The sequence below is a fragment of the Pyrus communis genome, chromosome 1 (assembly GCF_963583255.1).
Source record: "Pyrus communis chromosome 1, drPyrComm1.1, whole genome shotgun sequence".
Classification (NCBI taxonomy): Eukaryota; Viridiplantae; Streptophyta; class Magnoliopsida; order Rosales; family Rosaceae; genus Pyrus; species Pyrus communis.
Window position 1 is genome coordinate 32,452,278 of NC_084803.1, and position 25,574 is coordinate 32,477,851.

The following is a 25,574-nucleotide window of genomic DNA, read 5'->3' on the forward strand; positions in this document are numbered from 1 at the left end:
AGTATCACTACGTCACGGTTGTGAAGCCTAACCTGCTTCACCAGTGCGTCATCTTTGGGACTGATTATCTCTGCCATTACCAGAGAACAGAGTAGAAAGAAAAGAGGAAACGATGATATGGAGGAGTCGTCAGGTGACGAAGCCGGCGAGGAGAGAAGAGTGCCATATAGGAGGACACTTTTAATTTTCAGAGGCGGAGGGGACCAGCCAGGAGGGGTCTCCATAATCAATTACAACAATCAAGGAAAACATATATCTTGACACAATCAAAGGCAAATCGTATCTCAACAGCCCAAAGAAAATGGTAAACAGGGGCCATTAAACTATATCTGGTATCGAATATCAATCTACTATATTTAGTGATTATCCATAATTCATTGATACTCCGATACTCTTACAATATTCATTTGATCATACCACTCAACCATGTACTACTAGACAAAATTGAAATGTTCATCCTTTTCGGAAAACCAAAACCTTCATCGGCATTCTACAACTGGAGTTTTCGAAGGTGCATTTACTACTTTCTAGAGATGAAAAAAGAAGAAATGGGCAAGGAAGCATTTTCCAAAAGGGAAAATTAAGAACGGTATAGACGACAAACATCATTTTCACAACACAATTCATTTTTAGCTAAATTAATTTTAATAATCAAGAGAATGCACATACAGGCCCTCTCCAATCTAAAAAGGAAAACAAAATAAGAGAGCAGACTGATTGTGAATGACATCTATGTTATCCATTACCTTTTCCTTTCGGTTTCTTTCAACCTAAACTGGAGCTAGTACCTGGTACAGGCCTCAATAATGGATGATTTAGCGTCGACTGGACAGTCCCTGCAGAATTAAACGTGGCATTTGGAGCCGCTGAGGATGACTGTATGGATGTTAAGGGTATCCTCGGCCCCAACCCTAACATTGGTTGACGTGGCATGAATGGCATACGGGGATGGACTGGTTGGTTGTTGCTGTATCCTGATATGCTTGGCTGTGAACCTGAAGATGACATAATCTGTTGCCTATTGTTACCAATGTTATTATTGGACATGGAAGGACCAGCACCTGCTGAACTCATGGGCGAAGCTCCAGCAGGTCTAAACTGAGTTGACATGATCCGGGCACGTTCACTAGCCATCCTCTGCCTTGTCTTCTCCACTTGTTCACATTCTTTCATTAGGAAGGTTTCCACTTCTGCAAACTGCTTTAACTTCAGCTCCAATCTCTTCAACTGTCATAAATTGCACATTTAAGATAATCTTATTCAGTTTGAGTATGACGTTCGTGCGTTATTAAATAAACCCTGCTAAGTGAGCTATAGGCAACTCAAGGAACCAACCACTAGTACGGCAATGTTATGCCCAAATAGGCTTTTGACTTTCAGAGAATATCCAGTGACCAAGGATACGAAATAAACCTGGGATTCGCATTGTGTTTCCCGTGTTCGTGTCATTCGTTTTCGTGACACAACTAATAATCTTAACGGGTTGTGTCATGTAACACTCAGTAAAATGAACGAGTAATATGACCCAACCCAAACTCGACCTGTTAATATTAACGGGTAATATGACCCGACCCCTTACCCGTTAAAGAAAATATATCAATAAATAATCAAATGAAAAACATAATACTAAATTAGTATCTACATACCACATTGTCACATAAATATTATTTCAAAACATAAAAACACATTTGTCTTCAAGCATTACATACCCCAAAATAAGAGCCTAATGAAAAACATTAGTGCATTATTACAAATATCAAATGTTCAAGGATATGCAAATTGGAGTTGTTTTTCTCAGGGTTGTGGAGCCTTTTTCAAAAGTCAGAAACTTGCCAATAACACTCAAAGCTTGCACGTTGTTTTTTGACAATAAAACCCTTCAATTTTCATTCATCACCAAGGGAAATGGTCCACTCTTCAAGAGGTCTATTGTCGTTCACGTGTACGCTCCATTCTTCTCAGCAAATTTCATTTTTTCAGATTTTCTTTTTTTAAAACATGGTCTTTTAGTGGATGCAGAAAGATGAACGATTCGGATCGTTTATATCACGTTCAGATTTTTACGTTTAGTGAAAATATTGCTCGGAGTTTATAAACTCTCTAGATACTATATAAAACTCATACTTCAGCTAACCATAAACATTGGAATGTGATATCAACGATCTGAAGCGTTCATTTTTCTGCATCTGGTAAAAGATCATGTTTTCAAAAATAAAAATATGGAAAACAAAATCAGGTGAGAAGAATAGAGCGTAAACGATAACCAACGGTTAAATCTAAATTTAGAGTTTATGGTTTATGGTGTCAAATTTCAAGGTTAACCCCTTCACGAAAGTTGTAAAGCTTGTCGTTATGAGTGATTATATATATATTTTTTTTCATTTTTCACACTTCTACGTTAATTATTATTAATTTTGTACTCAAACAAAAAACACCATTCATGAGGGTTTGGAGGGTTTTAAAACTGTAAACAACAAAGTAAACAACGTGTAAGCATAGAGGATGCAATCAAGAGCGTTTGTATATTATTTTCATATTTTCTCACTAATACATTAATTATTATGAATTTTTATTTATTTTGAAAGCCCCTAAAAACACTATCTACTAGGATTTTAAAATCCAAACGACGATGTATCCATTGTCAAAACGTAGAGGATGCGATGACGAGCGTTTGCATATTTCTTCACATTTTTCACACTTGTAAATTAATTATTACGAATTTTTAAATGTGCTTTGGTATTTTTAAATTACTTTGGAATTTTTTATCTCACTTATGTGAGATAAATATTATGGCAATTGTCGTAAAGTTTTTTAGTAGTTTAAAATTATAAAACTAACTTTTTTCTTATCGGGTTGAAACCGATTAACACGGGTAAACCTGTTAAGAACCAGTTATACGTGTGACCCAATTAGTTAATGTTTTGACTCTAAATCCATTATTTTGTGTCATTTCGGGTCGGGTTAATAGGTCGTGTAAGCAAATGTCAGGTCTAATATAAAAGTATTCCTGTGAGTGTGAGATCGAGGACAGAACCTGAAGTGGATACACTTTTCTAATTATATAATAACTTCTAAGCATATGCCATATAATGAACGTTAATAGAAGTTGAAAATTGAGCACCACATAAAGCAGCTCGTGGCAAAATGAAATAAGTTTCTCTGAGCAAAAACACAAGGAATTAACCGTGGATATTAGCCGGTACTGGTTCGACCAATTTTCAATGGAGATGATCCATACCGGGGTTGTAAGCCCAGGATCCCATTTGGTCCAACACCCAGGTAAGGTTACCCAGACACAAAATAAATTGAACTAAAATCCAAGATCCTATATACTCAATGCTAATCAGAAAGGACAGTAATACGTGAATTGTGTTACGATTGGATTAAATTAATACAAGAGACAAAGACATAGCCCTACCCATACACACATGCGCATGCCAATAGTTCTCTAATTTTCCATATAACAACACAACAAAATATGGTTTTTAAGTAAGCAGCTAAAGTCGGATCGAAAAAGGACCTCTCTTGGTTTTGGTTCCTAAGAGATTCAACTCCATATTCACATATCTTCTTTTACTGCGTTTTTTTTCATCTGATGAAAAGAAAAGTCTCATTTTTACTTATTAATGAGAAAAGAAAATGGAAGTCTTCTCTTCTTTTTCTTTTTCTTTTTTTAACTAACACAAGAAAAGAAAAAACACAAATAAGAAGGAAAGAAACAGTTACATTTAGCAATATTCATACCTGATGATTTATAATATTAGCAGATAGCCTCTGAATTTCCCGTTCTTCATGATCAGCAAACAATTTTGCCTTTAGTGCAGCTGCAGCAAGGCCGGCTTTGGCAGCGGCTTTAACTTTCTCTGCAGGTATGGGAATCGCCCCTGCCTCATTTTGACCCCAATAACCATGGGCTGCTGAGTTCTTTTCTGAAGTTTGAATTTAATCCATAAATAACTGGAAGAGAGTATCCAAGACGAACATAGAAAACTCAAGGCTTACCCTTTTGCTGAAGTAAATTTGCAGAATTTCCATGAGCACCACCTTCTCTACCTTGTATATTCTCAGAGTTCGTCCTTCATAGGTCAGAAACAAGTTTTAGGGGAACAGAAAAGACTTTGCAATATCAGTAAAGAACATGGGGGAATTACAACATGAAAAACTTTTTAGGGGTTTCCAACATGTTTACTAGATTAGCAGTACAAGAGAACTCATCTTTTACAAAAGGAATTTAACAAACCAACTTGAGGGTTAAAAATTGGGGAAGGGGGGTTAACTGCGGATGTCTAACCACTAAAAGTCCTATGAACTCCACAGGTAACTATTTTGGTGATAAAAAAAAAAAGAAATGAGGGATATATTAAACTGTAAAACATTACAAAAAAGGAAAATCACCTATGGCCTGATCCTTCCATAATACTTGCAGAGGCAGATACACCATTATCCTCAGAAAATACAGTCAAGGCTGCATGGGCACAAGATGCAGCAACTCTTGGCCCAACAGAGGAGGCCAGAAATGAAACCTGCAAATATTATACACATGTTAGCTATGTAAGAACACAAGTGAAGTCTGGATAACCTTTATCTCATTAAATTTGCACATAATTGAGAACTCAAGTGAAATCTAGAACCTTTATCCCTTTCGATAAATTCTGCATTCATATATCTAGATAGATCCCCTCTAGACCTTGTTCAGCATGACTTTAAACAACTAATCAAATTACACAACAACTCTAATAACGCAATGTTAAGAGAGCATGCAATCTTCAAATCTACTTACTCAACCCTCTATTATCAGTTTTTATCTCATATTCTTCTTCGTTTGTTTCTTGTGTGCTTGCACTAGTTGTAAGCTCGCCTCAATACCACTCTCACAAGAATGTAAACCAATTATAATCAAGTGAATGCTTTGCACCCTCAGAATGAATGTATACAATGCATGGTCCTAGACCCAACCACGCAACAAGAACAAAAAACTGAACCATTGAAAAGCTTCACAAGTTCCCACAAGCATGTATGCATTCATCGTCTTAGTTGATAACTTAGAATCAAATATACTCAGTTTATTAAAATATTTGCCACTATAAATATATTTATCCTGAGTCCTGACTGCATAGTCTAGCTGCATCTGTTTAAAGCATTTCCATTTTCCAAACAGATGAAAAAGTCGCTTCATGAAAAGAAATGAAAATGCTTCCATTATCTTTGGTACTGGGGGTGTGTCAAAGATACAAAAGTAAAGAATAATTAATCTTGCTTCCTTTAATATAACTGGGACAGTACCTTTCCAGGATACCTGCCCATATGTTTCAAGGGAATTACAAGAAAATAAAGGATCATGATGCATCAGATTAGTCACCTACCATGGCCATGACTGGATTCCCAGAATTCGCAAAAGGGAACCTATTATCAGAATCAGCATCTTGTAGGCAGGATCCTAAAGACAAATTGTGAAAAGATAAGTCGGAATGTAATGCAGAAAATACATCAGGATTACTCAAGAATGAGAACCATAAGTAAATAAAAAAAAAACCTGCTGCATCCCCATTTGAACTTGAATGAAATCCTCCATGACCATCTCTATCCAATGAATTGGAAGACAGGGACATGCCCGGAACTTCAATATTTTCAAGCAGGCCATCCTCCACAGGCAAACGAAGAAAATGAAGGATGCATTGTGCTTTTGACTTTGAACCAACATACTCAGCAATTTCATTCCAGTTCTCATTGTGTATTTCCATTGCCTCGAGCAGCAGTAGGGTTTCTTGATCAGTCCAACTTTCCCCATCCAGATCACCATAATCTTTTGTTGAATCCATCCTTATGAAATCTATGCTTGAATGACCAACAACATATCTTCCCTCGTGGAAGCAATTAGAGCACAGCAGTACATCAACCTGAAGCACAATACACCAATTAACTACAGTAGAGAATAAGAATTCAACCAAACTATACTAAGAATTAATATAAATAATTGGGTTCAGCTACAAGGATCTTTTGTCTCCACTCAAACTCATCAAGGTGACGTACTATCTTTTAACATATAAAGGCAAACTTCAACATCATTCAAATATAGCTCGGGGTTTCAAATGTGTTTCTAATGCTTGAAATAGACCTGGAAGAGAATTAGTGCCTTGAAGGCTGTTGAAATTAAGAAGTTAACCTTTGGTTCATGCTCATCAGGTATCGGCACAGACTAGTCAATTCGTATGTTTGCACCTAATCTTTTATATGAAAATTCACAAATTAAAAGGGCTGCTTATTTTAAAATTACAATAAGATTTTCTTTCTTTTTATAATCCTTTAATTTAACTAATTGAAGCCCGTAAAACAATATCGCTTGTGCTCAATATCTTATTAAATCAAATAGAAGCAACTTTTGAACTAAATAAATCCCATTTTAGATTTCTTTTTTTTTGTTTAATAATATCTTTCTACTTTGAAGGGAAAAAATATATAAGATGAATAAGTCAATTTATCAAGGGAAAAATCTTAGGGTAAGAAAGTTCCTTAATAAAGGGCAAAATCTTATAAGTTTGAATTAACATGAAATTAAAGTCAGCTTACCTACCTATCTATCTATATTTAGTTATGAACTACCTATCAGATGGTTTTATAGCTTTAGAGGTATAGTTGTGTCCAAACTTGGCCCCCTATCTCTAACTTTTGGGTATTAACTTCATACCGGATGGTTTTAAAGCTTTAAAGGTGTATTCATGTCCAAACTTGAACAAAGACTTGAAATAGCATTGCCATTGATAGAGCCACCAGCTATTCTGCTGGCGTTTACATAAAATAACATAACGGGCCAAAATACATGAGGTGTCGAGGACATGCTGTTAATAGTAATGCATCTAATATGGAAAAGGAAAATTTGACATTGTGCTAAAAGTTATCACAAGAACCAGTATAATGCTCAATATCAAATCATGAAAGTTCAATTGCACTTGAGGATGCCAATAAGTTGAGTCAGTTTAGACAAGCTAGTTAAATTTTCATCAAAAATTATTGTGGTATCTTGCAGTGGTCTGGGAGTCACATCAACATGAAGGTAACATGCCAGCAAGTACTGCAAATTATTATTATTTGTTCCTGCAGTTTCATTCATCCTCTGAAGAAAAAATACCACCCATTTGATAGAATTATGGACAGAATAAACATAACATGAATGAGATGATAGATATGTACCTCCTTCTGTGACTGATAGTATACATTAGGAAGAGAACAAGAACAGTAATTGCAATGGTTTTCAGATAGACGCTTCCGAATTGTGTTGTCCAAATCAGAGACATCATCATCATCATGACATGGCAATGCAGAATAAACTTCAGCTGCCTTGAGCCTACATCTGGGCTTGTCAAATTTGATTAAACTATCAATGGACTTGAGATCAGCTGATGGCACTTGAATCTCACCATTTACCTCCTCCCTTAAGTAGGAACTGCCATTCCACGGCTCATGACTGGGTGCTTCAGCACAGTAATTGATAATTCCCCAGTGATCAAGAAAACGGATTATTCGAGTCAAATCTTCAGTACTTAGACGACCAGATAATTGTGGGAAATCAGAAAATGCAAGCCTCTTCTCTGGATTTTCCATGTATTTGGCAACAATTTCATTCCTACAATGCATGTATAGCTCAGGATTATGATCTGATGATTTTCCTGAGAAAAAATGCGGCACCACCTGTCTCTCCAACCCATGCACTGCGGCAGGTAAAAACCAATCTGCAAACAGGAGAATCCCAACAAAGAGAAATCCATATTTAATATGCATCTACATACACAAAAATGCATAATAAACATGTATAGCGGTTTGCAACAAAAGCAATCTCAAAGCTTTAAGGTGCAGAAAATATAGAATCTACGCGATACACGCTTAGGAATCCAAATCATTTTAGAGGTTAGCAGAGTCTGAACCCAAAAGTAAATCTTTTGTAATTACATAACTGTCATATTGTCTGTCCAGGTCAGCAAACCAAACAATAGACAAGTGTCGAGTCAGGTCAGTTCAGTTATTAGGCTACCATGATAGTTCCATAAGACACCAGCATAAGAGTACAACAAAGATACTCCAGAAAAACCAATCTCGAAATGGGTTATTAAATATAAAAAACTTCCCAGCCACTTTCTTGCACAACAGAACAAGTATGAAATCCTGCAGCTAACAAAAAAATACTCAGAAATTCTACTACTTTAGCAACTGTTTTCCACTTTATTGAGCTCACAAGTAACTAGATGTCAAGAGCGAGTTGGACAACCATATATACCTGCGTGCATTGGAACCACATTAACTCTGTTCCCAAACCGCTTCACAACGCCGTGGCCTTCCATAATCGAAGGCGGAGTGACCACGTAAGCCGCCACGGAGCCATCTGCACGGTCCGGATCCAGCGCCGGACTATCGGCAGACACGGCGGACAGCGCCTGGAGCTGACCGTACGACACATTCTCCAATAAAATGGAACTGGCGGGCCCCTTGGTGTCCCCGCCGGAATGATTGCCTCGCTCGACCGCAACGAGGGCAAGAACGGAGGAGTGGGACCGGTTGACGGTGCGCAAAACGACGGGAGGGAAGTCACTTACGCGGACCCCACCGTCCAGGACCTCGGTCTCGTGAGGGACGGGATCGGGTGCTGCAGCGGATGGGGGGTTATGTTGGGGGTCCTCCGAGTCGTCGTTCGGGTCGAGCTCGTTGTCGTCGTCGGCGGCGGCACAGGCGTCGTCGTCTTCGTCGTCGTCGTCCTCGCGCTTGTTCCGGCGAATTTGGGGGTCGCGCTTTCGCTTCCTCCATTTGCCGTGTGAGTCTGTGGAAAATTCAAAACAATGTTGGAGTGAAAACAGAAATTGTGGAGTGCGGATTGCTGTGTGTGTAATCAATTGAAATGTGAGTCTGAATTTCTAGAGAGAGAAAGAGGTGTAGGGAGAGAGAGAGAGAGAGAGAGAGAGAGAGAGAGAGGGTTTAGGTCTGAGTTTTACCTGAAGGAGAAGCTGGCATTTTTAAGAGAGAGAGTGAATTGGAAATTTGTGGGGACTTTGATTGGCGCAAAATTAGAAATCAAAGGCAGAGACACACACAATCACAGACAGAAGAGAGAGAAGAGAGAGAGCCTAGTGCTTTGCCTTCCCTGTTTCTTCTCAGCTTTGTGTTTTTGCTTGCTTTGCTGAGCTAATTCTAGTTTTCAGGGTTTTCCTTTTTCTTTTTTCTTTTTTTTTTTTTTTTTTTTTTTTGGTTATTTCTTTCATAATCGCTCAGCGCGTTGTACATGCACTTGTTAGAATCGTAACTTCTTTTTTTCCTACACTTACAACGCACGATATGTACACACTTAATCAATTATTTGGTTGAATCAAATCACTCATGCACGTAACTACTTCCTCCTTCAATACTAACAATGTAAATCGTACATGTACTTAATCTGTATTTGGTTATGTACCATGCTAGCAATCTTTCTCATTGGATATTTTAAACTCTCCTTCTCATTCTCGTAATGTTACATCTCAATTCCAACAGTCTATTTTTTTGGTCATCCTTTAAAGATCAAACTACCAAAAATCATTCAAAATATTAAATCGTTGAGTCGTGTTAAAATTATTTAATAAATAATTGAACCATGTTATTAAGTTAAAAACATAAAATATGACATTTTTATGATTAAGTGACTTATGATTTAATTGATTTTTTTTTTCCAGAGTCGATCTTTGTATTAACTAGAAAGTACATTATTTTGGTCATCACACTCTTTGGTCAAACTAACTCACTATTGCCTTGCCTTTGACTACTTTCTTTTTATGTACTTCAATGTGTGTAAATTAATTCTTCTTTATACCTTTTTTTTTTTTTTTTACAAACGATAACGTTAATTGACACACCCCGACCGAGATCGGAGCGTGCTGGCCGTCACACAAAGGTGACGTAGCCATGTGCACGTGCGGAAGCTAATAAGTAGTAATATAAAAGTACGAATAATTAAAAAAAACTAGCATACAAGTACTAGAATGAGTGTTAGTTAGTGCGATACAAATTCAGAGCAGGTCTATAGCAGTCCAAATAAAACGACAACAGTAGTACGCCCGAAGGCGACCCTACGATGTGGAGTGTCTGTCAGAACGCCGAAAAGCTCACAAGGGAACCACCGCAACGGCTAAGCAACTAGAACCTGGAGGGGCGCAAAACAAAAGCATGAGTGGGCAAAAACAATTCTTTCTAAAACCATTTACAAAAATACTTTCTAACCCCTCGCCGTAAAACCTGTATACTTCCCAGAAAATAAACATATATACGTATGTGTAAACATGCAAAACATGCTCAAGGGTATACCAATCATACTCAAGATATGCCATGCCACAATCTCAAAGTGATATGCAAGTGCCCAGGTATAACCATATCAATATCATGTAATCAGGCAGCCGGAGTCACCTACGTGACCTGTACGGCTACATCTAGAGCTCAAATCTCACTCTCGATATCTAAACCTGCCCACGAGTCGGAACCACCTAAAGTGGTCTGTACGACAAGCCTGGGTGTAACATATATTTACGCTCTAGTGCTACGATCACGTGAAGGCTGTGCGAATAATCGCGGGTCACCTACGAGTCGGAACCACCTATTGTGGTTTGTACGACAGGCCTATGCACCTAGCTTGGATCCAAGCTGAGCGTATGGTGCGGGAGGTGAACAACACGTGAAGGACTGTGCCCTACTCTGGGCGGGAGCACTAACACCGGGGGTGCAGGTTATGAGCTCTCTAAGCATCTCTAAACACTATGTAATGCAATCGTTAATTAACGCTTACCTGGCACTTACCTATGCCTCCACAGCACCCACATATAAATATATATATAACATATGCATATGTATAAATATATGCAACTAATAACGTACCCAACGATGCACGAAAAACGATAATGTAATGCATGGCATAATGAATAAACATTTATTCAAGTTCTGGGAAAATATAGTATATAGGTATATACGGAAAACCAAAAGCCCACTCACTGGTATGTAGAAGGGTCGTAGCCCCCCTGCCTCGCGTGTGCACGCTCGTCCTCTGGGTACGTGTCACCTAAATGCGAAACAACTATAAAAACGTTAACTTTAAAGCACATAACCCGTTTCTCGTAATAACTTCTCATACATTGCTCCAAATGGACAAATGAATATACCAACGTGCTCTACACAACCTCAGGATCACAACCATATTTTTAAAATAATTTTTGGACCCCGCACGCGCCCCCACGCGCCAGCACAGGCACTGACCTACGCGCCCCCCACGCGCGGCCACGTGCCAGGCACACTGACGGTGTCAACAGACGCCGTCAGGAATATTCCGTTAAACTGACGGAATATTCCGTCAAATCTAACCGGATACCATCACTGCCGTTAGGAATATTCCGTCAAACTTGACGGAATATTCCCCTTTCTTCTCCGGCCTACCCTCGCCGGACTCCGGTCGCCGGAAACTGGGAAAAACTTTAAACTTACTAATCTCCTTCGTTTCTCAACCATTTTCTATGATTCTTGGACCAAAAGAAAGCCCTAAACTAGTAGAATCACGTTGGACCACATTTAAAGGCTAAAAATTACGAAATCTTACCTGTGCAAACAACCAAAACCGGCCAACTTCGAGTAGGACGATCCCGACGTCCAATTTCGTCCAACGAAGCACTCCGAGGCTCCTTGGGACACCACCAAGCTACCTATGAGCTTAGAAATCCCAAAAACTCAACGTATAAATTTTGCATGAACAGTACATAAATCGGGGCTTGTGAATTCGACGTGAAAACGTTGAGGTCCCTACCTGAAAATGGTATGGTTGTGCTCGCCTCGACCTCACGAGTTGAATGGTGTCCTTAGTTCCCTCGATCTGTCACAGTTTGAGGGGTATGTGTGTTGGTCCGTACGTTTTTAGGAAGAAGAAGAAGGATAGAGGACTCGGGAGAGAGAGAAGACAGAGGGAGAGAGAGAAGGATAGTGTCTGTGTGTGTGTGGGAGTGTGTGTGAGGTTCCAAACACATGCCACAACACAACAAACAACCAAAACGTGACGAAAGCACACTAGGGGTAAAATTGTAATTTCATACGTACATTTCGGTATTTCCGGGACGGGATGTCACATTAATGAATTAAATCGTTAATTATTAAAAAGAATGAGATCAGTGAGAATTGTACTCACAATTAGTACATAAACATCTTTGCTTTCCTTTGCTTTGCACTTACAATCAAGGCCGGCCCAGGCTCAATGCGGGCAAGGCGACCGTCCAAGGCCTAAAAAAATTAGGGGCACCAAAATTATTAGTGTGGCATATTTATATACGTTTTGGTATTTATAAAATTTGGTTTAATGACAAAGAAATTTAACTAGAATCGGGGATTTTGTTGTTTGAAATTAATGAGGAATTATTGGGTTCAAAACATCATGTGTGCTTATTTAAATTCCAATTTTACAAATTTCTTTTTATAACAGTATAAATTTAAGGAAAACTAATGAAAATGGCTTGAAAACTTTGAGTTGTAACGATAAGGACAAACTAAAGGGTAAAGTGAATAGTACCAGGATTAATTTTTTACTGTAAAAATGTGGTTTTTCGTTAAAGTAAACAGTACCGCGGGCTTTTCGTTAAAACTCCCATAAATTTATAAAATTTGGCTAGATGATTAGAAGTTTAATTAGAAGCAATGGTTTTTGTATTTAAAATTAACGAGAGGTTCTAAGTTTGAAATGCTATGTGCATGTTTATTTTTTTCAATTTTTACAAATTTTTGTTTGATTGTTAATTTATTTTTAATTACTAGCTAGTAACTATGTGGGTTGCTATTTTTAAACATTTGTTCCAATTCAAGTCTAAAATTCAACAAAAGATAATGTGTAGACTAATTTTTTAGACCAAATTTGCAAATCATATGACGTGTCATCAAAAGGTTTAATGTCACATCCCGGCCCGGGGCGGATCACTTCCCAAGCCCGCTCCTTCACCATAACACGATATTGTCCGCTTTGGGCTCCGACCACGCCCTCATGGTTTTGTTTTTTGGGAACTCACGAGCAACTTCCCAGTGGGTCACCCATCATGGGATTGCTCTAGCCCCTTCTTGCTTAACTTCAGAGTTCCTACGGAACCCGAAGCCAGTGAGCTCCCAAAATGCCTCGTGCTAGGTAAGGATGGGAATATACATATAAGGATCACTCCCCTGGGCGATATGGGATGTCACATTTAATTTGGTGCCCATTCATTACTTATACATATCCCTAAAGACTCAAAAGTATCATTATTTTTTTAGTCTTACATTGACGAGGTTAGTAAATAAGAACAATTTATACAAAAACACTTTAAAAGTTCAAATGGAAAACAAAACTCATAATCTATCTACTTGTATAAGCTTCAAGTCTTTTGGTTTCCTTCTCTCGATACAAAATAAATTAGTTTTTTCGTATTTCTAAATTACTGAGTTTGAAGTGCTTTTCTAAATATAATTTTATCAATGTCTTACGTGTAAAAACAATTAATGATTTTTTTTATATGAAGTGAGGGCACATTTTTTCACATTGCCCCGGGCCTCAAAAATCTTTGGACCAGCCCTACTTACACTGCATCGTTCTTACACTTATCTATGATTTCTTCTTTTCTATACTTCAAAAGGATTAAATTTAAGATGTTCTAGAATTTGAACATTAACAAAAAAGAAAAGAAAAAAAAAATCTAACTTTTTGTAGATGTGACACATAACCGAGCGCAATGAAGTTCTAGGATTCATATAGCCAACCCCACGTAGTGGGAAAATGCTTTGTTGTTGTTGTTGTTGTTAACTTTTTAAACTCAAAAATACTTTTTAAACTTGTTTGACAGGACTATTTTCAAAATTTGAATTTAAGACTAATTTTAAAAAAATAACCTACTCTCTAAAAACATCAAAAGTGAATTTTTAGAGTTCTTAAACTTAAAGTTCACTTATTTTTTTTCTCTCTCCTCCCCTCTTACTCCAAATCTCTCTCTCCTCCCCTCTCATTTTACTTCTTTCTCTATCCTCCTCTCTCCTCCATTCCACTCACTTGATTCTTTATTATTTTTCTCTCCTCCTTCTCGCTATCTCCTTTGACCCTTTTCTCATTTTTCTCTCTCCTCCTGTCATCTATTTCTTTCTTTCCTCTTTCTCCCTTTCATTCGACCTCTCTCTTTAGATCTCTTTGTCAAGTTTAATTTTTAAGATTTAAAATAATTTTAAATCTCATACCAAACAAATATTTGAATCTTAAAAAAAATTGTTTTCAAAATATATTTTTAAGAAATGTTTTGAGAAACGATGACATTATTTTAATAGATATCAAACAGACCCTAAAACGATTTGGGCTTGGAATTGATCCCAAATAACATAAACCAGTTTGGGCTTGGCCCCATGCATATTGATGAACCGAACTTCCCTTTTTACCCTCATGCCTCTCCTACCTTTCCCTCTCCGCCGGTCTGGAGGGAATTGCTCTGCAGACCTCAGAAAATTCTTATTCGTACCCACCATTTCCATGCTCCCACTGCACCTGAGGTCTCTCTCAACCATGAGCAAGCGACAAAGACCCATCAATTCTCCTCCATCGACCCCCCAAACTCCGCAAACCCACAACTCCAAAAGACCCAAATTACCCCTCGTACCCACCACCAAGTGGGTCCCACTCAACCTCACCCAATCGGAGCTCTCCCTTCCCCTCACCTTCCCCACCGGCCAAACCTTCCGGTGGCGGCAGACTGGCCCTCTCCAGTACACCGGCGTCGTCGGGTGCCACCTTGTCTCCCTCAAGCACCTCCCGAACGGCGATGTTTCTTACTGCCTACACAGCACCACCTCCTCCGAGCGCGGCGGCGCGGAGGCGGCCCTGCTCGATTTTCTCAATATGGGTATATCTCTGGCGGGAATGTGGGAGGTTTTCTCGGCGTCGGATTCGCGGTTCGCCGAGCTCGCTGGGTATTTGGGCGGGGCTAGAGTGCTGCGGCAAGACCCGGTTGAATGTTTGGTTCAGTTTCTTTGTTCGTCGAATAACAACATTCAGAGGATTACAAAAATGGTGGATTTTGTGTCGTCGTTGGGGAACCATTTGGGGTCTGTTGGTGGTTTTGAGTTCCATGAATTTCCATCTTTGGAGCGCTTGTCGATGGTGTCAGAGAAAGAGTTCAGAGAAGCTGGCTTTGGCTATAGGTCTGTCATTACTAATCACTTTATATATATGTATATTGTTTGTTTAACCGTAGCGCTGAAGCGCTAACTAATTAGTAAGTTCGTACGGCGCTAACCATTTGTTTGGGTGCGCGCCGCGGTTTGATCTCATCTCGTGTTTTGAGTTGTTCACTAGTATTCAAAGATCATCCTTGCAAAACTTCACCGATCTCGGAAATCATTTAGCCATTTGATTATTACCTTAAACATTTAGAGTTTGTGTCTCTGTATTTTTCTGTTCACAATTAGATACTTTGTAGGGATGTTTTTCAATCATGAACTAAAAATTGATGGGTTCAGATCATGGGAATTATTGTGGAATGGTTCAGAACGTGTGGTTAATGTCGTGGTTAGTGCTTGAGTGTCTGCTTTGTTTGTGTGTGTGTAATATATATAGGGTTTGTTGGGTTGTAAAGTTTACAACATTGAGATCTGGTTTGTTGGGTTGGTTTGTACGGGCAGGGCCAAGTACATTACTGGCACTGTAAAAGCTTTGCAGTTAAAACCTGGTGGAGGTGCAGGGTGGCTTTTGTCTCTGCGTAAAATGGAGCTTGAGGAGGTGATTGAAGCTCTTTTGACTTTGCCTGGAGTTGGTCCCAAGGTGGCGGCATGTATAGCTCTATTCTCGCTCGACCAACACCATGCCATTCCTGTTGATACACATGTGTGGCAGGTATGCTCTTACTGCTCAAATTTCTATTTCACGAGTCACAAATGCATTATATGCTGCTATTAAATTTTGTTCATAGCTTCTGGGTGAGTTGTTGATTGGAATTGTAGCGTATCTGCATTGTTTATAAAATCCATGAAGTGCTGATGTTTCAATGATTTTTGGATGAGGAAGATTGCTACAAGATACCTCATACCTGAGCTGGCAGGTGCTCGTCTGACGCCTAAGCTCTGCGTCCGTGTGGCGGAGGCATTTGTGAGTAAATACGGGAAATATGCAGGATGGGCTCAAACTGTGCTTTTTATTGCTGAATTACCTTCACAAAAGGACCTTCTACCAGCTCATTTTACAAGTGCAAAAGAGAGTAAAGCTACCAAGAAAAAGGATCGTGAATCACACACTGTCGTGGATACTTCAACTGTTGATTAGTGACTTGACAATTGGAATCTGGACGTTTGAGTTAAAACCTTATAGTTAGATGATTTCATCACTTTTATTATGCGGCAAGGCGTCTAATTGTTAAATACTGCAGTATTGAAGCTCAGTGTGCAAGACGATTTTCTCCAACATAATGAACTCCTTGCAAATCAGAACTCTGTAAGATGAATGAACGTGGTTTACGCACTGCCTATTGGAAGGCCAGGTTCACATTGCATTCTATGAATTTTTCCGTCACCTATTTCTTTCAAAGCTCATCCGCTCATTCTCATTCCGGTGCACGTTGCTCTTTCCTCTGCATCATCACTGCTTGTATTTCTTCCTTGTTAAGGTATATTTCTTGGCAGTCATATTATTGGATTTCAGTAGATTACAAATTGATGTTTGTTCAAACATTATTTGCATCTCAATCAAGAATCATGAAGTGTATTTAATTTATGAAGTTGTTTGGACATATATATATATATATATATTGATTTGTTACCTTAGATATCGTTGTTTCGTTTATGTGAATGGAGATCGAAGTTGGCTACTAACATTATTTGACAAAAACTTGAACGAGAAGCTTAGAACCCTCCAAACTTTATTTCAAATATAATACGATGACACCTCATATCCTTTAGGTAATACTCTACACTTGTGGAGAGTTGTATAAGCAATTTATACCTGTATGTAACAGATGACCCGAAAACTATACTTGCATCACGTGCATTGTGCATCGACCAACAGAGTTTTGCTGATGCCTGGGCATGGATCGCCAAACCTGTTCTTCGATACAAGGATAGAACATCTCCTCTTACCAATACAAACCTGAAAAATTAAACCATCATAAGAAACATGCACATCAGTTCTTTCGATTTTGGGGGCAACAAAATGGAGCTCTGAGACTGCTGTAAAACGGTAAGTGATGCTCACCTGCTCTACAATTGCTTTAGAAATAGATGAGTGGCAGCTTCCGGTGGAATAATTTTGACAATCACCAGAAGGGTTGCCAAAGCTTGCGAACAAGACCTTGGAGATGTTCCTCTTGGGAGGACAACTGAGCTGAACTTTTGGCTTTCTGTCGCGGTTCTTTCTAGTGTTGTTTTGGTTCTGAGTTTTCAGACCTAGCCATTTGACTACCGGGGGTAAATGTGTCTCGGAAACATGCCCGCATACTTGTGCTACTGAAATTTTATCCAGTGAAACTTTGAGGGGGTCGCCATTTTCTTCTTCCAGGAGAACTAATAGATTGCCGGTAGGCTTGAGGAAGGCTCGAGGTACATGGTACCTGAAAGATCAACATTTCAAGTAAACGCTTGTGCTTACAAAATATCATCGTGATAACAAATTTACAGGGTTGGTATGAACTCTTACCATGTCTGGGAAGGTTTGCCTTCCGGGGTTTGGAACGAGACCCAATATCGACCGATACTTTGTCCATTGACGAAAGCTTCACCCTTTCCCATGGAACCGAGATTTAATGCAATAGGATCATTTCCTGCTGGTGCATCAAAATGAGTCTGCCAACAGAGACAATGACTTAGAAACAGCCAACGTAACGAAATCAAGATACATTTTTCGTTAACCAATAGTCATACCTTAAACCATTTGAGTCGTTGATTAGCGGAGCTTCCCAACTTATTCCATTGAACTTTACTTGATCCGGCATCTGTGTAGATTTCTAACTTCTCTCCAGACAGCCCAACCTGATAGCCCCATGAGTTTTTGCTCATCTCTCTCTCTTGAATCAGTACTTTACGTAATCCGCCCACTCTACGCTCTAGATATGCTCCCGAATCCTTCAAATAAAACGTAAATTTGACATAAATTGCATGCAGATAACTTGATTGTGACTTGGATTGTGTGTTTCCTTGCTACAGTTATGGTAAATATGCAACGGAGAAACAGAAATTGGAAAAAGTGAGACTGAAAAATACCGGTAATCCGACCATTGCGCTAAGAAATGAGAGGGAGTTCACCCCTTTGTTAAGAGTAACAGTCTGCTCCAAGGAAAAACTTTCATTCCCGTGCCTTCCATGTGCAGATCCTAAACAATAACGAAGCATTTCGAAGTATGTGAAGTTGGTGATCAATAAGGCAATCGAACAACAAATCTGAGAGATGTGTGGGGATAGGAAGGAAGACATAGTGAGATGCAAAACTTACCTACAAATACTCTGTTTACAAACGCGTGCAAGACATGTCCTCGCGATTGAACAACTAATTTAGATTGAGTATTTGAATCTTGCTTAAGGCTGCATTTGGACAATCAATCGAAAGGATATCAGTAAACGATACAGTTAAATTCATCAAATCCTCCGTCTGGTTGATGTTTTACCTGATAGTGTACCAAAGGTAATCAGATTCATCTTTTGTTGTGAACAATTGCTCTGGCAATGTGTTTGCTCGCGACACGGTGTTGTCAAAATTAGGAATAGCTTCCTTGTACTCTTCCCATCGCTCTGTTGAATCAAACTTTTGGGTTACCTGCCATGATCTAGTAGACTGTTGTGCGTTTACCTGTCGAAGGAGACTTTTCAGTGGTCGAAAAATATGTCTGAAATATCTCAACTAATTGTTGATGGATGTGAACTTACCTTTGCAGTGTTGAAGGCTACAGTTTTGCAGTCTGGCAGGATACTGATTGACTTTCGAGGCAACTGATACGGAGAATTTTGAAAGACAACACTCGCATCTTTAGGTCCCTTGTTCACTAAGAAAGCAGCACATTCTCCAGACTTAACTTGGAATACATAGGCCTGTTGAGAAAGATCGAAGCCCCGTTATTCTTATCGCACTCAATCACGGTGAAAGAAATAAAGAAAATGCCGAGAAGTTCTCGTCAATGTTCTTACATCTTGCAGTTCACCCAAAGAGACATTGGTTTGGTCTCCAGAGAGCAGAGAATTGGAGGCTAGCTTTACCGCAGCGTGCAGTTCCTTCAGATGACCCCATTTCGGTTGCCTTACTGAACCTGCAGAACTCAACACGTAAACAGTTAAAATGACAATATGAAAACAGAACACACTCAAATGAAAACGAGTTGTAGAAATCGGAATTCACTTTCTATAAAACACTAACGAAATTGATTCATGAAAGCCTACATTCAGAATCTTACCATACTCATCAAGAGGAGCTTCATCATAGTAGCTAGTGATCACAAATGCAGAAGCTGATCTTCCGAAATTGGTTCCTCCATGATACTGGATCAAAACCGCGTTGTTAGCAGAAAACATCATGTTTGATTCAATTCAGTTTTATTAGTTTGATAATTATATCTTGTCAAGATGATCATACCATATAATAATTTACATAGCTTCCTCTGAACTTTGCAATAAACAGTGCAACTTGATACGCGATATCTTCAGCCGATCTTAGTAATGGTTTGTCACCATATACTTGGTATCTTCAAAATCAAGAACAAAATCTTGGCATTAGTTAAAAGCTCGTTTGATAACCATTTTGTTCGATAAAGAAATGGAAAAGAAACTTTCTGTTTAGAGTGTGAAGACGTACTGGCTTGTCCAATTCTCTGTCCATAGTGCTGGCTTATTGGGAGAATTAGGACCAGCAAAGGTTTCTCCACACTTCATTCCATTGCATGTGTTGATCTGCAGATTTCGGGATTTAACTTGTCAAAGACTTAGAATAAAACCGACCTTATACGACAACATAACATGCCAAACTGCCTGACAAACTTCGCAAGCGCATGTGAATGGAAAGAAACTAAACTAACCACGGGATCTGGAGCATCATCTTGTTTGCACATAACCCAGGGCACACCAGTTTGAAGCCCGACCGCCATTGCTGCAGCCCAACGAACATAAGGAGGTCCCCTTTCATGAAAAGCTGGCTCTATCATTTTGTACTCGTTCTCAATCTACATATACGTATGCAATACACTGTCAATTTATAGGGTACATTTATTTTTTCTTGCGACTTCCAAGCAAAAATAAACCTGAGCATGCAATGATCCAAATTTGCAGTATGACAATGGAAACATAAACGAATATTGCAATTTATAAGTTTGTGTTATGGAGTATGGGCTTTTTACCTGTGACAATATAATTGGTCCACCTTGTGAAGCGTACAATTTTTCTGATTTCATCATGGTGACTATTCTGGTTGTCCATTTTTCCATTTCAATCTGCCATTAACAAAATGATAACGGATTTCAATGGATTCGAACATGCGACATCTCATTTACAACTAGAAAGAAATACCGATCCCGAACACATGGTTAAACCCCTTAAAAATGTAAGTTATCTACCTTGAATGATTCATTATCGGATCGATAGACAATGCCAGGAATATCCCTTAACCAAATTGGTAGACCCCTGCAGCATCCCCACCATAACATTAACATGGTAGTGTATTTAATTGCGTAACATGCTAAACAATCTAACACGTTATGTTGCCAATCGTTCGTCATCACTATTAGTCAAATTAAATGTTTATTAATATAAGGGTGTTCTGATGATATAACATGCTAGATAAACGACAAAATATCATTACCCGTATGTCCATTCACTCTCGATGAAAGGTCCGATTCTAAGGGTGACATAAAGGCCTTGGTTTTGGACTTCCTTAATAAAGCTTATTATATCATTTCTTCCACTGAAATCAAACTGCAAAACAAAGACTAACCAGAATCAGAACCATTATTAGTGACTGAGTTAGCATGTAATTAAATTAAATTAAAATTAGAATAAGGGAGGGAAGTAAATTCTGACTTTTCCTTGTTGGCGTTCATGAAGGTTCCAAAACACGTATGTTTGTATCACATCTATTCCTCCTTCCTTGGCCTTGGCTATCAAAGATGGCCACATCTGAGAAGGACATGAAATTTGAAAATAAATAACACTTATGAATGTAAAATCAATGAATAATAAACCATACATGATAATATTGTAAAAACGACATTGAAAAATAGAAGAATTGAATACATTGCCCTTACGGCACGTTTAAGTACCCATAACCGGAATCAATTTACAATCCGATTATGGAATGCTCTTTCAATCCTTTGTTTACTTAATCTATCAAAATGCACGTTGAGTCCACACAAATTTAGGAATCCAACTCTTCATTTTGAAAGAATTAGACTCCCTTTACCAATTACGCCCTCATTCGGTTCTTATCAGAGCACGAGCACTACAACCACTCCCAACCATTCTCCCTCTCCATCTCCCTTCTACCTCGCCACTGCGCCACCTGCGCCATCAATAACATGGCCAGGCCACAAAACATTTGCAACTCAAATCCGTCAAATCGCCTCACCCCCACTACCTCGCATGACTGTCAAATCGCCTCACCCAAAACCACAAATTGATTCCATAACACCAAAACTTGAGAAAGAAATAAGGCAGACGAATTTCTGGCTTCTGTGGAGGCGACTGGTCAGGGAGACTGTTGGGTTTTGGGGTGGCGGTTGCTGGGTTCTGGGTCCCATCGCTGGCTTTTGTGGTAGCGGTTTCTGGGTGCTGGATTTAAAAGTCATAATAATTTTAACAGTTGGATTAAATTTTCAAGATTGCTTTAAGAGACTTGGTGGAAAGAATCTTCCATTTTTGGGTTTTATTGTCAGGTGCTGTTGAAGAATTCTTCTCTCTTTAAACAAACAAATTCACATTTTTTTAAAAGCTTTTTATATTAACACCTTACAAAATATTGGATACGTCCTATATTAAAATTTAATATTAAATTATTTATTTATCCTACTATGTAATGGCAATTTTGACCTTATTAGGTTTTAAAAAAAAAAAAATTCTAAATACACCCCAAATCATTTTTAATATATTATTTATCTTCTTTAACTATCAAAATCTCTCCGACTCTCTATTGTTGAACAAAACCCTAACTAATGAAACTATAAACATGTTGATTGAGAAAAAATATTTTTGACAAATGAAACATGAAATTGATGTTTCGAAAGCTTCACATGAGTTAAGACTTCATATTTTGTGTTGTTTTAGTGATTTTGGTGACATCGATAATTATTTAATCTTGCTTTTGCTGTGTTGTTCAAGCTTCTATGTTCGTATTCATCTTTTAAGGATTACATGAAGAATTAAACATCTAAAATTACCACGAAATATTAAAAACAGATGACATCAGTTTTAATGGTGGAATTAAAAACAACACACATATGCTTTAAATCTCAGGCGACATCTTTTGTCAAAATTCCAATCGGCATTTTTTGTCCAAATTAAAAGCTTTATAAGATTTGGGAAGTGTATGTAGAAAATGTAAAGTTTATAATGAGAATGTGAGGTGTGAGAGTATTATGGGGAACTATGTAGGGTGTATTAAGATAAATTTTCATTGAAAAAGTAAATATGAGGTGTATTAAGTATGTGAGGTTTATTCAACAATTTGTAGGATGTTAATATAATAAGTCTTTTTTAAATAGTCAAGCCTTCCATAAAAATAAATAAAGAAACAATAATAATAAAAAATAAAAAAAAAGCAGTTAAGGCATTATTAATAATATAATTAATTTAGTTTTTTTTAAAAAATATCCAATTATCATATAAGTAAGGATATTTTAGTAATCACCTTGGTATTCTTTCCAATTCGTGTGAATAAGTAAACGGTATAAATGAAATCAATACTTTTTTTACTCTGATTCAGAAAAATTTAATAAACAGTTTCAATAAGAATTTGATTATGATTCTACCTCATTCCTAACTCCTCTTCAATTCAATTTCTTTTATTTTTATTATGAATCAGTAAATAAGCCACTGGAGTAGAATGGTGAAAATTTTTAATGACTTAGAGATTCAATATAATAGTAATTAAAGTATATTAAATTCATTTTTGTTGTTTAGATTCAAAGTAGGAAAATGACTTGTATAAAACGCTTTCACCATCCGTCATCATGACATTTAAATCATTACTACAAGTCCACGTAGAGTTAATCTTAAATATAACCTTGTATTACTAATCTAAATCGTATAATAATCAGTTTCACGTCATAAGGTTGGATTTTTTGAATATTTCATATAACAGTGGATGTGAGAGGAAGAATGACACAAGAAAAAATTGGTACAATAAAACCATATGGTTCGCGTGCATTCTTTAGTGACCTATTCGATTATTTGCAACAATGTATGGAGATGGACGCAGAAATACAACATGATACGATACAATGATATGTAAAATTAATAAGAATAATTATTGTATAACCATAAAGAAATACAACACAACATGACATCGAAGTACAAGGAGTACTAATGTGTCCATGCTTGGTAGATTATTTGTTAAAGTTTTTACTAGACTTGGAAAATAATTTTTAAAAGGAATGATTTGAACGCATGAAAATTCACATAAACCCCATAATTATTACATTGCCTAGAAATTTGAGGCAATTACATGAGATCATGTAATTGGAGTCAATATCATGCAATTGAAAAAAAAAAGAAAGAGGAATGTGATCTGCCTTCGATTAACAAATTAAATTATATAATTAATGCAAAATTTTAATTTTTCTCCTTAAAAATAAGATTATGTAATTTAATTTATTAATTAAATACAAGTATCAAGTAATAAGTATAAAAAATAGAAATAAAAAATGCATATGGAGAAAATAGCTAACTTCCTTTTTGAAAAATAGTATGACCTTAATTGAAGTCGTTGACTATAAACACATAGTAACGATACAACGTCACCTACTAAATCACTTAACTATTTCTTTGATGATCAAAACATATAAAAAAAAAAAAAATTACTTCATGAATCCCTAACACAAATTTAACATTCACTCAGGATTATAGTTTGGTGGTATTCCTCTTTACTTAGAAGTGATAGGTTTTATATTCGAATTTCATGGATGGCGAATTCAATGCCAAATTAGGTTGGTTATTGTGTGACTTAACCAAACTCTCCCACCACTTTGTATAAAAATGTATGGATGTACTAAAAAAAGGGAATTTTTTAGCAATTGTTTACCATTTTAACACAGATTTCTCACAAACATCAGTAGATGCAATTTTCTCCGCAATAATATATATTTTCTTGGAAGAAAATCCTTTTCTTTTTTCTAATTCAAAGTTTTCTCAATTAAAGCAAGAAATGCCCATTTTTTTAGCCTTGACAAAAATTTCTTTTGGCTCTTTTATAAAAAATATAAAAAGAATATTTTTGCTTTTTTGTATTATGGGGACTCTTCTTGGCTTGAATAAAAAGTATTTGAAAAAATGTAGAAAAAGAAAAGGAAAAAACAAATGTAAAACGAGAGGATGCAGCTCTACTTGCCTACCTAACACGATGAGAACTGAACAAGCTAAAAACCCAGAATTTGTATTGTAATAAAACTATGAAATAAAATTAAACAAAAGAATTATTCACAAGAATGCAATACAGTTTACCTCAGGAGCGCTTCTTGGATAATGAATTGAACCCGAAAACAGAACTTTACGTTCGCCATTGATGATCAATGATCTTCCATCGTACGTAACGTCGCCAGCATCAGACTTGCAGGCAAAGCTCATTAACAACAATGCAAAACTGCAGAGAAGAAGCCTCACCATCTCCATATAAAATTCCACAGCCTCAAATTTGTTTTTTGTTGCTAAGACTTAAAATTCTGTCACAAAAAAAGAAAAGCGTTTAAAGATTTCTGGCAGAAGCTTATTGGGTTGCTATGATTCTATGAGTAAATGATATGAACCTTATCCCCTCAACGACCAAAAGGGGTTTCTAATATGCTTTCGGAAAACTTCGGAGTATAAATAACCGGAGCGTAATAGAACTTTGTCGAAAATATGCAAATTACTTGTATGAGGGTTTCGGACCAAAATAAAGAAAAGGCAGATTAGGGTTTCGTTGGTGCAGCCTACCCTTACTGCAATCTGCTATGATATTAGAGGTTTGGACCCTTTCACTGGCTTCTATTAACTTTTTGAGAGCCTTCAATTCAAACATGTCCTCTTTGATTTCCTACTACTTATAACACACACACACACACACACACACACACACACACACACACACATATATATATATATATATATATATTCTGTGTCTAGGCCTTGGATTATGATTACCTTTTTGGCTTGGAATCTAATTCAAATCCATTAACAAACCTACAATTCGGGGTTTGTTTTATGGTGTGGGAATCAAGAACGAGCGATTTATTTAGTTGTAAATCAATTAGGATATGCAAGATGAATACGTAAATAAGATGGCAATATTAACTGCACCAATTAATTAAACAAAATATATTCATACATATATATATATATATATATACACATGTACACGAATATAAAAATTAATGTGT

General features: G+C 37.4%; 3 protein-coding genes across 3 annotated transcripts; 1 reads left to right on the forward strand and 2 right to left on the reverse strand.

The window, feature by feature from the left end:
• Positions 1–301: 301 nt before the first annotated feature.
• On the reverse strand, positions 302–9,147 carry LOC137709587 (SWI/SNF complex subunit SWI3C-like). Its single transcript, XM_068448649.1, has 9 exons — positions 8,979–9,147; positions 8,270–8,806; positions 7,189–7,727; positions 5,534–5,897; positions 5,364–5,437; positions 4,396–4,523; positions 4,003–4,076; positions 3,745–3,929; positions 302–1,227 (listed from the first exon to the last, which is right to left on the reverse strand). The coding sequence occupies exons 1-9, from the start codon at positions 8,995–8,997 to the stop codon at positions 766–768; spliced, it is 2,382 nt and encodes a 793-aa protein (XP_068304750.1). The 5' UTR covers positions 8,998–9,147; the 3' UTR covers positions 302–765.
• Positions 9,148–14,450: 5,303 nt separating this feature from the next.
• LOC137733893 (N-glycosylase/DNA lyase OGG1) lies at positions 14,451–16,754 on the forward strand. Its single transcript, XM_068473107.1, has 3 exons — positions 14,451–15,186; positions 15,667–15,877; positions 16,049–16,754. Exons 1-3 carry the CDS (start codon positions 14,519–14,521, stop codon positions 16,301–16,303), a joined length of 1,134 nt encoding a protein of 377 aa, XP_068329208.1. The 5' UTR covers positions 14,451–14,518; the 3' UTR covers positions 16,304–16,754.
• A 37-nt stretch (positions 16,755–16,791) lies between these two features.
• On the reverse strand, positions 16,792–25,232 carry LOC137733886 (beta-galactosidase 16). The gene is given in 20 exon segments (XM_068473094.1): positions 16,792–17,122; positions 17,228–17,582; positions 17,669–17,814; positions 17,893–18,093; positions 18,232–18,341; positions 18,461–18,549; positions 18,633–18,814; positions 18,892–19,053; positions 19,150–19,268; positions 19,413–19,494; positions 19,596–19,658; positions 19,661–19,700; positions 19,811–19,905; positions 20,031–20,174; positions 20,349–20,441; positions 20,565–20,631; positions 20,810–20,922; positions 21,028–21,123; positions 24,661–24,878; positions 25,132–25,232. Coding segments are annotated over 19 exon segments (2,433 nt in total). The 5' UTR covers positions 24,829–24,878; positions 25,132–25,232; the 3' UTR covers positions 16,792–17,014.
• Positions 25,233–25,574: the final 342 nt, after the last annotated feature.

Bases quoted from the DNA above. Each gene is read 5' to 3' on its own strand.
- LOC137709587 (XM_068448649.1), bottom strand. The intron at 4,077-4,395 runs GTGATTTTCCTT...TGACCTATGAAG, and splicing joins ATGGAAGGATCAGGCCATAG to GACGAACTCTGAGAATATAC. The intron at 3,930-4,002 runs GTAAGCCTTGAG...TTCAAACTTCAG, and splicing joins AAATTTACTTCAGCAAAAGG to AAAAGAACTCAGCAGCCCAT.
- LOC137733893 (XM_068473107.1), top strand. From the start codon at position 14,519: ATGCTCCCACTGCACCTGAGGTCTCTCTCAACCATGAGCAAGCGACAA. The intron at 15,187-15,666 runs GTCTGTCATTAC...TTGTACGGGCAG, and splicing joins GAAGCTGGCTTTGGCTATAG to GGCCAAGTACATTACTGGCA. The intron at 15,878-16,048 runs GTATGCTCTTAC...TGGATGAGGAAG, and splicing joins TTGATACACATGTGTGGCAG to ATTGCTACAAGATACCTCAT.